This window comes from Salvelinus alpinus, chromosome 1 (genome assembly GCF_045679555.1).
Source record: "Salvelinus alpinus chromosome 1, SLU_Salpinus.1, whole genome shotgun sequence".
In the NCBI taxonomy this organism is placed as follows: Eukaryota; Metazoa; Chordata; class Actinopteri; order Salmoniformes; family Salmonidae; genus Salvelinus; species Salvelinus alpinus.
Window position 1 is genome coordinate 115401304 of NC_092086.1, and position 13692 is coordinate 115414995.

Sequence of the window (13692 nt, forward strand, 5' to 3'; positions counted from 1 at the left end):
AGTACCTTCAGGCATTTGGAAATTGCTCCCAAGGATGAACCAGACCTGTGGAGGTCTACCATTTTTTTCTGAGGTCTTGGCTGATATATTTTGATTTTCCCATGATGTCAAGCAAAGAGTCACTGAGTTTGAAGGTAGGCCTTGAAATATATCCACAGGTACACCTCCAATTGACTAAAATGATGTCAATTAGCCTATCAGAAGCTTCTAAAGCCATGACATAATTTTCTGGAATTTTCCAAGCTGTTTAAAGGCACAGTCAACTTAGTGTATGTAAACTTCTGACCCACTGGAATTGTGATACAGTGAATTATAAGTGAAATAATCTGTCTGTAAACAATTGTTGGAAATATTACTTGTGTCATGCACAAAGTAGATGTCCTAACCGACTTGCCAAAACTATAGTTTGTTAACAAGAAATTTGTGGCGTGGTTGAAAAACGAGTTTTAATGACTCCAAACTAAGTGCATGAAAACTTCCGACTTCAACTGTATCTTGTAATGTGAAGATCCACAACAAGTAGCGTGACTCACTGTGAATGGAATTGGGAATAAAAATGTCTCATGGCATTTGCATAAACACTGAATAAACATACATTTCTCTGTATGCCATAGTGAACGGGATGGTGAATGAAATGGTGTGGCATTGGAGCACGAAAACATTGGAAGGAACAAATAGAAAATAGAAAACTGGCAGTTGGTTGAAACAACATATTTGTTATACAATGCTGGTGAACAACCCCATTATGGTATAAATAAAGCTACAACTAATGTCTTCAACACAGTGGCTTGTTGACTACGTCTTACAGCTCTCCCACCTAGGTTCTAATGGGGTTAAACAGTTCAACTAAGCTCATGAGTCATTTTTCAGATATATTCTTCAATGATTAAAGCCCCAAAACAGTGATTAAAGCCTTAAAACAATGATTAAAGCCTAAAAACAATGATTAAAGCCTAAAAACACAGATTAAAGGCAAAAAACAATGATTAAAGCCTAAAAACTTTTGATTAAAGCCTAAAAAAACTATGATTAAAGTCTAAACGGATGTTTGAGTCCCAGGTTGCCTCCTTAACATCTTGGTGAACACGGGGTTTGAATCAGGCAGATCAACCAGGTAGCCTAGTGGTTAGAGCATCGGGCCAGTGACCAGAAGGTTGCCGGATCAAATCCCGAGCTGACAAGGTAAAAATCTGCCATTCTGCCCCTGTGCAAGGCAGTTAAACCCACTGTCCCCTGGGTGCCGTGGATGTCGATTAAGGCAACCCCCCCCCGCATCTCTCTGATACAGAGGGGTTGGATTAAATGCGGAAGACGCAACTAGGTATTTGCCTTTACCAGAGACAGCTGTCAGCAGAATAATGCGCTATGCCAGGAGAGAGTTAGCACTCACAATGAGGAGACTAAGCTTGTGTCCCAAATGGCTCCCTATTCTCTATATAGTGCACTACTTTAGACCAGAGCCCTATGGAACCCTATTCCCTACATAGTGCACTACTTTAGACCAGAACCCCATTCCCTACATAGTGCACTACTTTTGACCGGGACCCATTAGGGAATAGGTTGCCATTCGGGATACACAGGCTTTGGAACTAACGTGTTCATTCTGAGATCGTATGCGTCAGGACAGCACAGCAACAGGTCGTGTCTGACGCTTAACCTCGCATCTCTGATAGGGAGGAACACGCCGAATTGATTACAAGTTGAACTATCAAAGGAGACCGTCAGATGGACACATTGTCTACCTAGTCAACCGGTATGTGAATTTGGATGAGCACCGTCTTCCCTTCTCGCTCGGCAGCTTGGAACAACTATTGATTCTTGCACATGCTCAGTGAGAGCCTCCTGCTGGCGGTACCTGCAGTAATGGTAACAGCTAGGGTTGTTACCATAGAGAATGGTAACAGCTAGGTTTGTTACCATAGAGAATGGTAACAGCTAGGTTTGTTACCATAGAGAATGGTAACAGCTAGGGTTGTAACCATAGAGAATGGTAACAGCTAGGGTTGTTACCATAGAGAATGGTAACAGCTAGGTTTGTTACCATAGAGAATGGTAACAGCTAGGGTTGTTACCATAGAGAATGGTAACAGCTAGGGTTGTTACCATAGAGAATGGTAACAGCTAGGTTTGTTACCATAGAGAATGGTAACAGCTAGGGTTGTTACCATAGAGAATGGTAACAGCTAGGGTTGTTACCATAGAGAATGGTAACAGCTAGTGTTGTTACCATAGAGAATGGTAACAGCTAGGGTTGTTACCATAGAGAATGGTAACAGCTAGTGTTGTAACCATAGAGAATGGTAACAGCTAGGGTTGTTACCATACAGATCTGTGTAAATGAAGAATTCTAATTCCCAATTCTATCGTTATCACTAATCACCATGGAAACGGTAAAATGCCATGATCATTTTTCCAGCGGGCAAAGCGTCATGTCCGTCCACTCTATTGAGAATCCAGGAGTACTTCATCTCCCTCTGTGATGTCGTGTCTCTGGCGGTAAAGGTCACAGACCTCAGGAGAGAGATATGGTCTGTCTGTCTGTCTGTCTGTCTGTCTGTCTGTCTGTCTGTCTGTCTGTCTGTCTGTCTGTCTGTCTGTCTGTCTGTCTGTCTGTCTGTCTGTCTGTCTGTCTGTCTGTCTGTCTGTCTGTCTGTCTGTCTGTCTGTCTGTCTGTCTGTCTGTCTGTCTGTAAATGTAAAAAGGAAATGTACCCCAACCAGAAGCCATGGACTACAGGCAACATCTGCACTGAGCTAAAGGCTAGAGCTGCCGCTTTCAAGGAGAGGGACTCTAACCCAGAAGCATATAAGAAATCCCAATATGCCCTCCGACGAACCATCAAACAGGCAAAGCGTAAATACAGGACTAAGATTTTTGTAGTCAGCATTTCACTGTAAGGTCTACTACACCTGTTGTATTCAGCATTTCACTGAGGTCTACTACACCTGTTGTATTCAGCATTTCACTGTGAGGTCTACTACACCTGTTGTATTCAGCATTTCACTGTAAGGTCTACTACACCTGTTGTATTCAGCATTTCACTGTAAGGTCTACTACACCTGTTGTATTCAGTATTTCACTGTATGGTCTACACCTGTTGTATTCAGCATTTCACTGTAAGGTCTACACCCGTTGTATTCAGCATTTCACTGTAAGGTCTACTACATCTGTTGTATTCAGCATTTCACTGTAAGGTCTACTACACCTGTTGTATTCAGCATTTCACTGTGAGGTCTACTACACATGTTGTATTCAGCATTTCACTGTGAGGTCTACTACACCTGTTGGATTCAGCATTTCACTGTAAGGTCTACTACATCTGTTGTATTCAGCATTTCACTGTAAGGTCTACATTTACATTTACATTTAAGTCATTTAGCAGACGCTCTTATCCAGAGCGACTTACAAATTGGTGCTACACCTGTTGTATTCAGCATTTCACTGTAAGGTCTACTACACCTGTTGTATTCAGCATTTCACTGTAAGGTCTACTACACCTGTTGTATTCAGCATGTCACTGTAAGGTCTACACCTGTTGTATTCAGCATTTCACTGTAAGGTCTACTACACCTGTTGTATTCAGCATTTCACTGTGAGGTCTACTAAACCTGTTGTATTCAGCATTTCACTGTGAGGTCTACTACACCTGTTGTATTCAGCATTTCACTGTAAGGTCTACTACACCTGTTGTATTCAGCATTTCACTGTGAGGTCTACTAAACCTGTTGTATTCAGCATTTCACTGTAAGGTCTACTACACCTGTTGTACTCAGCATTTCACTGTAAGGTCTACACCTGTTGTATTCAGCATTTCACTGTAAGGTCTACTACACCTGTTGTACTCAGCATTTCACTGTAAGGTCTACACCTGTTGTATTCAGCATTTCACTGTAAGGTCTACTACACCTGTTGTATTCAGCATTTCACTGTAAGGTCTACTACACCTGTTGTATTCAGCATTTCACTGTAAGGTCTACTACACCTGTTGTATTCAGCATTTCACTGTAAGGTCTACACCTGTTGTATTCAGCATTTCACTGTAAGGTCTACTACACCTGTTGTATTCAGCATTTCACTGTAAGGTCTACACCTGTTGTATTCAGCATTTCACTGTAAGGTCTACTACACCTGTTGTATTCAGCATTTCACTGTAAGGTCTACTACACCTGTTGTATTCAGCATTTCACTGTAAGGTCTACTACACCTGTTGTATTCAGCATTTCACTGTAAGGTCTACAACACCTGTTGTATTCAGCATTTCACTGTAAGGTCTACTACACCTGTTGTATTCAGCATTTCACTGTAAGGTCTACTACACCTGTTGTATTCAGCATTTCACTGTAAGGTCTACTACACCTGTTGTATTCAGCATTTCACTCTAAGGTCTACTACACCTGTTGTATTCAGCATTTCACTGTAAGGTCTACTACACCTGTTGTATTCAGCATTTCACTGTAAGGTCTACACCTGTTGTATTCAGCATTTCACTGTAAGGTCTACTACACCTGTTGTATTCAGCATTTCACTGTAAGGTCTACACCTGTTGTATTCAGCATTTCACTGTAAGGTCTACTACACCTGTTGTATTCAGCATTTCACTGTAAGGTCTACTACACCTGTTGTATTCAGCATTTCACTGTAAGGTCTACTACACCTGTTGTATTCAGCATTTCACTGTGAGGTCTGCTACACCTGTTGTATTCAGCATTTCACTGTGAGGTCTACTACACCTGTTGTATTCAGCATTTCACTGAGGTCTACTACACCTGTTGTATTCAGCATTTCACTGAGGTCTACTACACCTGTTGTATTCAGCATTTCTCTGTGAGGTCTACTACACCTGTTGTATTCAGCATTTCACTGTAAGGTCTACTACACCTGTTGTATTCAGCATTTCACTGTAAGGTCTACTACACCTGTTGTATTCAGTATTTCACTGTATGGTCTACACCTGTTGTATTCAGCATTTCACTGTAAGGTCTACACCCGTTGTATTCAGCATTTCACTGTAAGGTCTACTACACCTGTTGTATTCAGCATTTCACTGTAAGGTCTACTACACCTGTTGTATTCAGCATTTCACTGTAAGGTCTACTACATCTGTTGTATTCAGCATTCCACTGTAAGGTCTACTACACCTGTTGTATTCAGCATTTCACTGTAAGGTCTACACCTGTTGTATTCAGCATTTCACTGTGAGGTCTACTACACCTGTTGTATTCAGCATTTCACTGTGAGGTCTACTACACCTGTTGTATTCAGCATTTCACTGTGAGGTCTACTACACCTGTTGTATTCAGCATTTCACTGTGAGGTCTACTACACCTGTTGTATTCAGCATTTCACTGTAAGGTCTACTACATCTGTTGTATTCAGCATTTCACTGTAAGGTATACACCTGTTGTATTCAGCATTTCACTGTAAGGTCTACACCTGTGGATTCAGCATTTCACTGTAAGGTCTACCTGTTCTATTCAGCATTTCACTGTAAGGTCTACACCTGTTGTATTCAGCATTTCACTGTAAGGTCTACACCTGTTGTATTCAGCATTTCACTGTAAGGTCTACACCTGTTGTATTCAGCATTTTACTGTAAGGTCTACACCTGGTGTATTCAGCATTTCACTGTAAGGTCTACTACACCTGTTGTATTCAGCATTTCACTGTAAGGTCTACTACACCTGTTGTATTCAGCATTTCACTGTAAGGTCTACTACACCTGTTGTATTCAGCATTTCACTGTAAGGTCTACTACACCTGTTGTATTCGGCGCACGTGACAAATTTGATTTGATGTGATCTTCAGAGAGAACAGACCTGATGTGGACAGTAAAGTGTAGAAAAACAGGGCTTCTACTAAGCCCTTTACAAGATCAAGTAGATGAAGAACATTCTGTTGTTGCAGCAATTTAAAGGTCCAATGCAGCCCTTTTCATCTCAATATCAAATCATTTCCGGGTAACAATTAAGTAGCTTACAGTGACTGGTTTTCAATTAAAATTATTATTATTATTTTTTTATTTAAAATATGCTTCTTAGCGAAGAGCAATTTCTCAAGCAAGAATTTAGCTAGGACTGTCTGGGAGTAGTCTGAGTGGGGAGGGGGAAACAGATAACGAACTGTTATTGGCAGAGAGGTTGGAACTCTCTTTCTTATTGGTCTATTAACTAATTTACTGCCTGGTGATGTCACCAAAACAGGCTGTAATTTCCAGGCAGTCTTTTCAAACAGCCTTTACACTAAAAGGACATTAGCATAATTTTCACAATTTCACAGCATTATTCCAACTTTATAATGCGGATATAGAAGTAAAACACACAACAGTCATGTTCTTGACTACACTGGGTCTTTAAAGGTCAAACGAGGATAAACCACAGTGATTAAATTACAGGATACACAGACAACATCAGGGATATTCATCACGCTGGAGGTCAGTCATACACAGCACCATACACTCAAATAAGGTCAAACGAGGCCTACTGAGCTGTAGTATAGTGGTTATAAGAGGATCAGCTATGGTGACTACATTACAGGATACATAAGGGATGTGCTGGAGGTTTTAAGACCGTCCATAGGGACCGGACGGTTTCTGGGTTCTAGGTTTGAAAATGTACAGTATTGCGAAATGCTTTAACAAACCCTCAGCCGGTGTCCTTCTGAGAGGAAAACCAAGATGATGTATTCACTGGACAGAGGATTCATCCAAAATTACATTTAACTGCATTATATTACTATCCAGTGTCCCACCTCACTGTTCAAGTACATTAGGAGTTGATCTCAGAACCCAGAACCAAATCATGTCTAGCTAGTTTGATTTACCTCTGTGGGCAGAAGATTTATGTTATTAAATAGGTTAAGAAGGAGTTAGCTATTGTACCTGGCAACACGCGTAGATCTGCATCACTGCCGGTGCGGGCGCTGCCAGGGTTGTCTGCCAGGCAGCGGTAGGTGGCAGAGTCTGGTGGTTGAACCTTGCTAACCTGAAGCGATCCAGAGGGCAGTACCACCACTCTGCTCTCTGGGGTTAAGGTGAGGGGCAGGTCCTCTCTGTTCTTCTGCCAGCGTACCACGGGCATCGGATCCCCAGTCACCTCACAGCGCAGCAGAGCCGTGTCACCCAGGTAGGAGGACACGGACTCTGTAGGGACCACGAGCTTCAACGGACCTGCGGAGAGAGAGAGAGAGAGACAGTGGGTTAGACACTGACTCTGTAGGGACCACGAGCTTCAACGGACCTGGGGAGAGAGAGGATAGATACAAAGGATTAGATACGGACTCTGTAGGGACCACTACTGTAGCTTCAGGGGACCCAAGGACAGGGCTGTTAGGAGTAATCACTGATATGAAAATAGTACAGGGGAGAGGAGAGAGGAGGAGAGGAGAGGAGAGGAGAGGAGAGGAGAGGAGAGGAGAGGAGAGGAGAGGAGAGGAGAGTACAGGAGAGGAGAGTACAGGAGAGGAGAGGAGAGGAGAGGAGAGGAGAGGAGAGGAGAGGAGAGGAGAGGAGAGTACAGGAGAGAGAGAGAGAGAGAGAGAGAGAGAGAGAGAGAGAGAGAGAGAGAGAGAGAGAGAGAGAGAGAGAGAGAGAGAGAGAGAGAGGATATAGGAGAGGAGAGGAGAGGAGAGGAGAGGAGAGGAGAGGAGAGGAGAGGAGAGGAGAGGAGAGGAGAGGAGAGGAGAGGAGAGGAGAGGAGAACGATAGGAGTGGAGAGAGGGGTGAGCTGAGGAGAAAGTTAAGAGTAGAGGAGAGGAGAGGGGAGATAGGAATGAAGAGAGGAGAGCAGGGAGAGGAGAGAGATAGGAGTGGAGAGAGGGGAGAGGAGAGAGATTGGAGTGGAGAGAGGGGAGAGGAGAGAGATTGGAGTGGAGAGAGGGGAGAGATAGGAGTGGAGAGAGGGGAGAGGAGAGAGAGATAGGAGAGGAGAGAGATAGGAGTGGAGAGAGGGGAGAGATTGGAGTGGAGAGAGGAGAGAGGAGAGAGGGGAGAGATTGGAGTGGAGAGAGGAGAGAGGAGAGAGAGATAGGAGTGGAGAGAGGGGAGAGATAGGAGTGGAGAGAGGGGAGAGATAGGAGTGGAGAGAGGAGACTGTATAGTTTAGATGAACAGAGAGTTACAGCCAACCACAGATCACATTATTATTTTCTCTCTCTCTCCTCAGTGCAGGAACATGGTATGAGGAACATAATGAGGGACACAAATTAGTCCAATCATTCCTCATCTTTCCACTAGGATGTTCACTGTGTGGCAAAATGGCTAATATTTCACTGCACTGCACTCCACTCCATTAAATCCCGACAGGCTGTGAAGTAGAGAATCCTGCTCATGCCAAGAAGCTTTGGGAACTTCAGATGTCAGGAAGACGAGTCCAGAAATGTCAGATCCTCATCTCTGTATCACAGGAGGACGACAGCTCAGGAGGTTAGAGGTTAGTGGGTGAAAAAAATGAAGGAATGTGTCTCAAATGGAACCCTATTGCCTATATAGTGCACTACTTTTGACCAGAGCCCTATGGAACCCTATTCCCTATATAGTGCACTACTTTAGACCAGAGCCCTATGAGATAGGCTTTTAGGCAACTTAGGCTAGGCGTAAGAAGCCTATCTCATAGGGCTCTGGTCTAAAGTAGTGCACTATATAGGGAATAGGGTTCCATAGGGCTCTGGTCTAAAGTAGTGCACTATATAGGCAATAGGGTTCCATAGGGCTCTGGTCTAAAGTAGTGCACTATATATAGGGAATAGGGTTCCATAGGGCTCTGGTCTAAAGTAGTGCACTATATAGGGAATAGGGTTCCATTTGGGATGCAAACACAGAGAGATTTCCTAAAAGCCTGTATGTGAGACAGACGGTAGCCGTGTCCGAACACCCATACGTACGTCCTAAATAGTAGGCCGTTTAAATATGAGGAAAATAAATGTTTTATAGTATGTGATATTTCGAGGTTATTTTAAATGGCAGGATGTCATAAACATGTCGGCTTTGACATCGACATGGCGGTGAACCAATAGCGGGACACAATGCAATCGTACATGATGAATTCTCAGTAAATGACAGTAGAACGTCTTCTAGTTTGGGATTTTGTTAAAATTTCTAAATGGAACATGCAGTAAATACCCAGATGTCATTTCAGCTCTTCATCTAGTGGACTTGGATAGCTAGAGGGGAGGGGGGCTGAGAGTTTGGATAGCTACACCTGGAAGAGGGGAGGGCTGAGAGTTTTGATAGATACACCTGGAAGAGGGAGGGCTGAGAGTTTTGATAGATACACCTGGAAGAGGGGGGGGCTGAGAGTTTTGATAGATACACCTGGAAGAGGGGGGAGGGCTGAGAGTTTGGATAGATACACCTGGAAGAGGGGAGGGCTGAGAGTTTTGATAGATACACCTGGAAGAGGGAGGGCTGAGAGTTTTGATAGATACACCTGGAAGAGGGGGGGGCTGAGAGTTTTGATAGATACACCTGGAAGAGGGAGGGCTGAGAGTTTTGATAGATACACCTGGAAGAGGGGGGGGCTGAGAGTTTTGATAGATACACCTGGAAGAGGGGGGAGGGCTGAGAGTTTGGATAGATACACCTGGAAGAGGGAGGGCTGAGAGTTTTGATAGATACACCTGGAAGAGGGGGGGTTGACAGTTTTGATAGCTACACCTGGAAGAGGGGGGGCCTGAGAGTTTTGATAGATACACCTGGAAGAGGGGGGGGCTGAGAGTTTTGATAGATACACCTGGAAGAGGGGGGAGGGCTGAGAGTTTGGATAGATACACCTGGAAGAGGGAGGGCTGAGAGTTTTGATAGATACACCTGGAAGAGGGGGGGCTGAGAGTTTTGATAGCTACACCTGGAAGAGGGGGGGCCTGAGAGTTTTGATAGATACACCTGGAAGAGGGGGGGGCTGAGAGTTTTGATAGATACACCTGGAAGAGGGGGGAGGGCTGAGAGTTTGGATAGATACACCTGGAAGAGGGAGGGCTGAGAGTTTTGATAGATACACCTGGAAGCGGGGGGGCTGAGAGTTTTGATAGCTACACCTGGAAGAGGGGGGGGCTGAGAGTTTTGATAGATACACCTGGAAGAGGGGGGGCTGAGAGTTTTGATAGATACACCTGGAAGAGGGGGGGGGGGCTGAGAGTTTTTATAGATACACCTGGAAGAGGGGGGGGCTGAGAGTTTGGATAGATACACCTGGAAGAGGGGGGGCTGAGAGTTTTGATAGATACACCTGGAAGAGGGGGGGGCTGAGAGTTTTGATAGATACACCTGGAAGAGGGGGGGCTGAGAGTTTTGATAGATACACCTGGAAGAGGGGGGGCTGAGAGTTTTGATAGATACACCTGGAAGAGGGGGGACTGAGAGTTCAGATAGCTACAACTGGAAGAGGGAGGGCTGAGAGTTTTGATAGATACACCTGGAAGAGGGGGGGGCAGAGAGTTTGGATAGATACACCTGGAAGAGGGGGGGGCTGAGAGTTTTGATAGATACACCTGGAAGAGGGGGGGGCTGAGAGTTTTGATAGATACACCTGGAAGAGGGGGGAGGGCTGAGAGTTTGGATAGATACACCTGGAAGAGGGAGGGCTGAGAGTTTTGATAGATACACCTGGAAGAGGGGGGGTTGAGAGTTTTGATAGCTACACCTGGAAGAGGGGGGGCCTGAGAGTTTTGATAGATACACCTGGAAGAGGGGGGGGCTGAGAGTTTTGATAGATACACCTGGAAGAGGGGGGAGGGCTGAGAGTTTGGATAGATACACCTGGAAGAGGGAGGGCTGAGAGTTTTGATAGATACACCTGGAAGAGGGGGGGCTGAGAGTTTTGATAGCTACACCTGGAAGAGGGGGGGCCTGAGAGTTTTGATAGATACACCTGGAAGAGGGGGGGGGCTGAGAGTTTTGATAGATACACCTGGAAGAGGGGGGAGGGCTGAGAGTTTGGATAGATACACCTGGAAGAGGGAGGGCTGAGAGTTTTGATAGATACACCTGGAAGCGGGGGGGCTGAGAGTTTTGATAGCTACACCTGGAAGAGGGGGGGGCTGAGAGTTTTGATAGATACACCTGGAAGAGGGGGGGCTGAGAGTTTTGATAGATACACCTGGAAGAGGGGGGGCTGAGAGTTTGGATAGATACACCTGGAAGAGGGAGGGCTGAGAGTTTTGATAGCTACACCTGGAAGAGGGGGGGGGGGCTGAGAGTTTTGATAGATACACCTGGAAGAGGGGGGGGCTGAGAGTTTTGATAGCTACAACTGGAAGAGGGGGGGGCTGAGAGTTTTGATAGATACACCTGGAAGAGGGGGGGCTGAGAGTTTTGATAGCTACACCTGGAAGAGGGGGGGGCTGAGAGTTTTGATAGATACACCTGGAAGAGGGGGGGGCTGAGAGTTTTGATAGCTACAACTGGAAGAGGGGGGGGGGCTGAGAGTTTTGATAGCTACACCTGGAAGAGGGGGGGCTGAGAGTTTGGATAGCTACACCTGGAAGAGGGGGGGGCAGAGAGTTTGGATAGCTACACCTGGAAGAGGGAGGGCTGAGAGTTTTGATAGCTACAACTGGAAGAGGGGGGGGCAGAGAGTTTTGATAGCTACACCTGGAAGAAGGAGGGCTGAGAGTTTTGATAGCTACACCTGGAAGAAGGAGGGTTGAGAGTTTTGATAGCTACACCTGGAAGAGGGGGGGGCTGAGAGTTTGGATAGCTACACCTGGAAGAGGGAGGGCTGAGAGTTTTGATAGCTACAACTGGAAGAGGGGGGGGCAGAGAGTTTTGATAGCTACACCTGGAAGAGGGGGGGCTGAGAGTTTTGATAGCTACACCTGGAAGAGGGGGGGGCTGAGAGTTTGGATAGATACACCTGGAAGAGGGGGGGGGCTGAGAGTTTTGATAGATACACCTGGAAGAGGGGGGGGCTGAGAGTTTTGATAGCTACAACTGGAAAAGGGGGGGGGGCTGAGAGTTTTGATAGCTACACCTGGAAGAGGGGGGGCTGAGAGTTTGGATAGCTACACCTGGAAGAGGGGGGGGGCAGAGAGTTTGGATAGCTACACCTGGAAGAGGGAGGGCTGAGAGTTTTGATAGCTACAACTGGAAGAGGGGGGGGCAGAGAGTTTTGATAGCTACACCTGGAAGAAGGAGGGCTGAGAGTTTTGATAGCTACACCTGGAAGAAGGAGGGTTGAGAGTTTTGATAGCTACACCTGGAAGAGGGGGGGGCTGAGAGTTTGGATAGCTACACCTGGAAGAGGGAGGGCTGAGAGTTTTGATAGCTACAACTGGAAGAGGGGGGGGGCAGAGAGTTTTGATAGCTACACCTGGAAGAGGGGGGGCTGAGAGTTTTGATAGCTACACCTGGAAGAGGGGGGGGCTGAGAGTTTGGATAGATACACCTGGAAGAGGGGGGGGGCTGAGAGTTTTGATAGATACACCTGGAAGAGGGGGGGCTGAGAGTTTTGATAGCTACACCAGGAAGAGGGGGGGCAGAGAGTTTTGATAGCTACACCTGGAAGAGGGGGGGGCTGAGAGTTTTGATAGATACACCTGGAAGAGGGGGGGCTGAGAGTTTGGATAGATATACCTGGAAGAGGGGGGTCTGAGAGTTTTGATAGATACACCTGGAAGAGGGGGGGCAGAGAGTTTGGATAGCTACACCTGGAAGAGGGGGGGGCTGAGAGTTTTGATAGCTACACCTGGAAGAGGGGGGGCTGAGAGTTTGGATAGATACACCTGGAAGAGGGGGGGCTGAGAGTTTTGATAGCTACACCTGGAAGAGGGGGGGGCTGAGAGTTTTGATAGATACACCTGGAAGAGGGGGGCTGAGAGTTTGGATAGATACACCTGGAAGAGGGGGGGGCTGAGAGTTTGGATAGATACACCTGGAAGAGGGGGGGCTGAGAGTTTTGATAGATACACCTGGAAGAGGGGAGGGGCTGAGAGTTTGGATAGCTACACCTGGAAGAGGGGGGGGCTGAGAGTTTTGCTGAGAGTTTTGATAGCTACAACTGGAAGAGGGAGGGCTGAGAGTTTTGATAGATACACCTGGAAGAGGGGGGGGCAGAGAGTTTGGATAGATATACCTGGATGAGGGGGGGCTGAGAGTTTTGATAGATACACCTGGAAGAGGGGGGGGCTGAGAGTTTTGATAGATACACCTGGAAGAGGGGGGGCTGAGAGTTTTGATAGATACACCTGGAAGAGGGGGGGCTGAGAGTTTTGATAGATACACCTGGAAGAGGGGGGGGGGCTGAGAGTTTTTATAGATACACCTGGAAGAGGGGGGGGCTGAGAGTTTGGATAGATACACCTGGAAGAGGGGGGGCTGAGAGTTTTGATAGATACACCTGGAAGAGGGGGGGGCTGAGAGTTTTGATAGATACACCTGGAAGAGGGGGGGCTGAGAGTTTTGATAGATACACCTGGAAGAGGGGGGGCTGAGAGTTTTGATAGATACACCTGGAAGAGGGGGGACTGAGAGTTCAGATAGCTACAACTGGAAGAGGGAGGGCTGAGAGTTTTGATAGATACACCTGGAAGAGGGGGGGGCAGAGAGTTTGGATAGATACACCTGGAAGAGGGGGGGGCTGAGAGTTTTGATAGATACACCTGGAAGAGGGGGGGGCTGAGAGTTTTGATAGATACACCTGGAAGAGGGGGGGCTGAGAGTTTTGATAGATACACCTGGAAGAGGGGGGGCTGAGAGTTTTG

General features: G+C 46.3%; 1 protein-coding gene across 1 annotated transcript in view; it reads right to left on the minus strand.

The window, feature by feature from the left end:
• LOC139539417 (netrin receptor DCC-like) overlaps positions 1-13692 on the minus strand; it is a 622169-nt gene that overhangs the window by 384233 nt on the left and 224244 nt on the right. The window contains exon 3 of the mRNA XM_071342360.1: positions 6878-7165. Coding sequence (XP_071198461.1) covers positions 6878-7165 — 288 coding nt within the window. The remainder of the gene's footprint in view (positions 1-6877; positions 7166-13692) is intronic.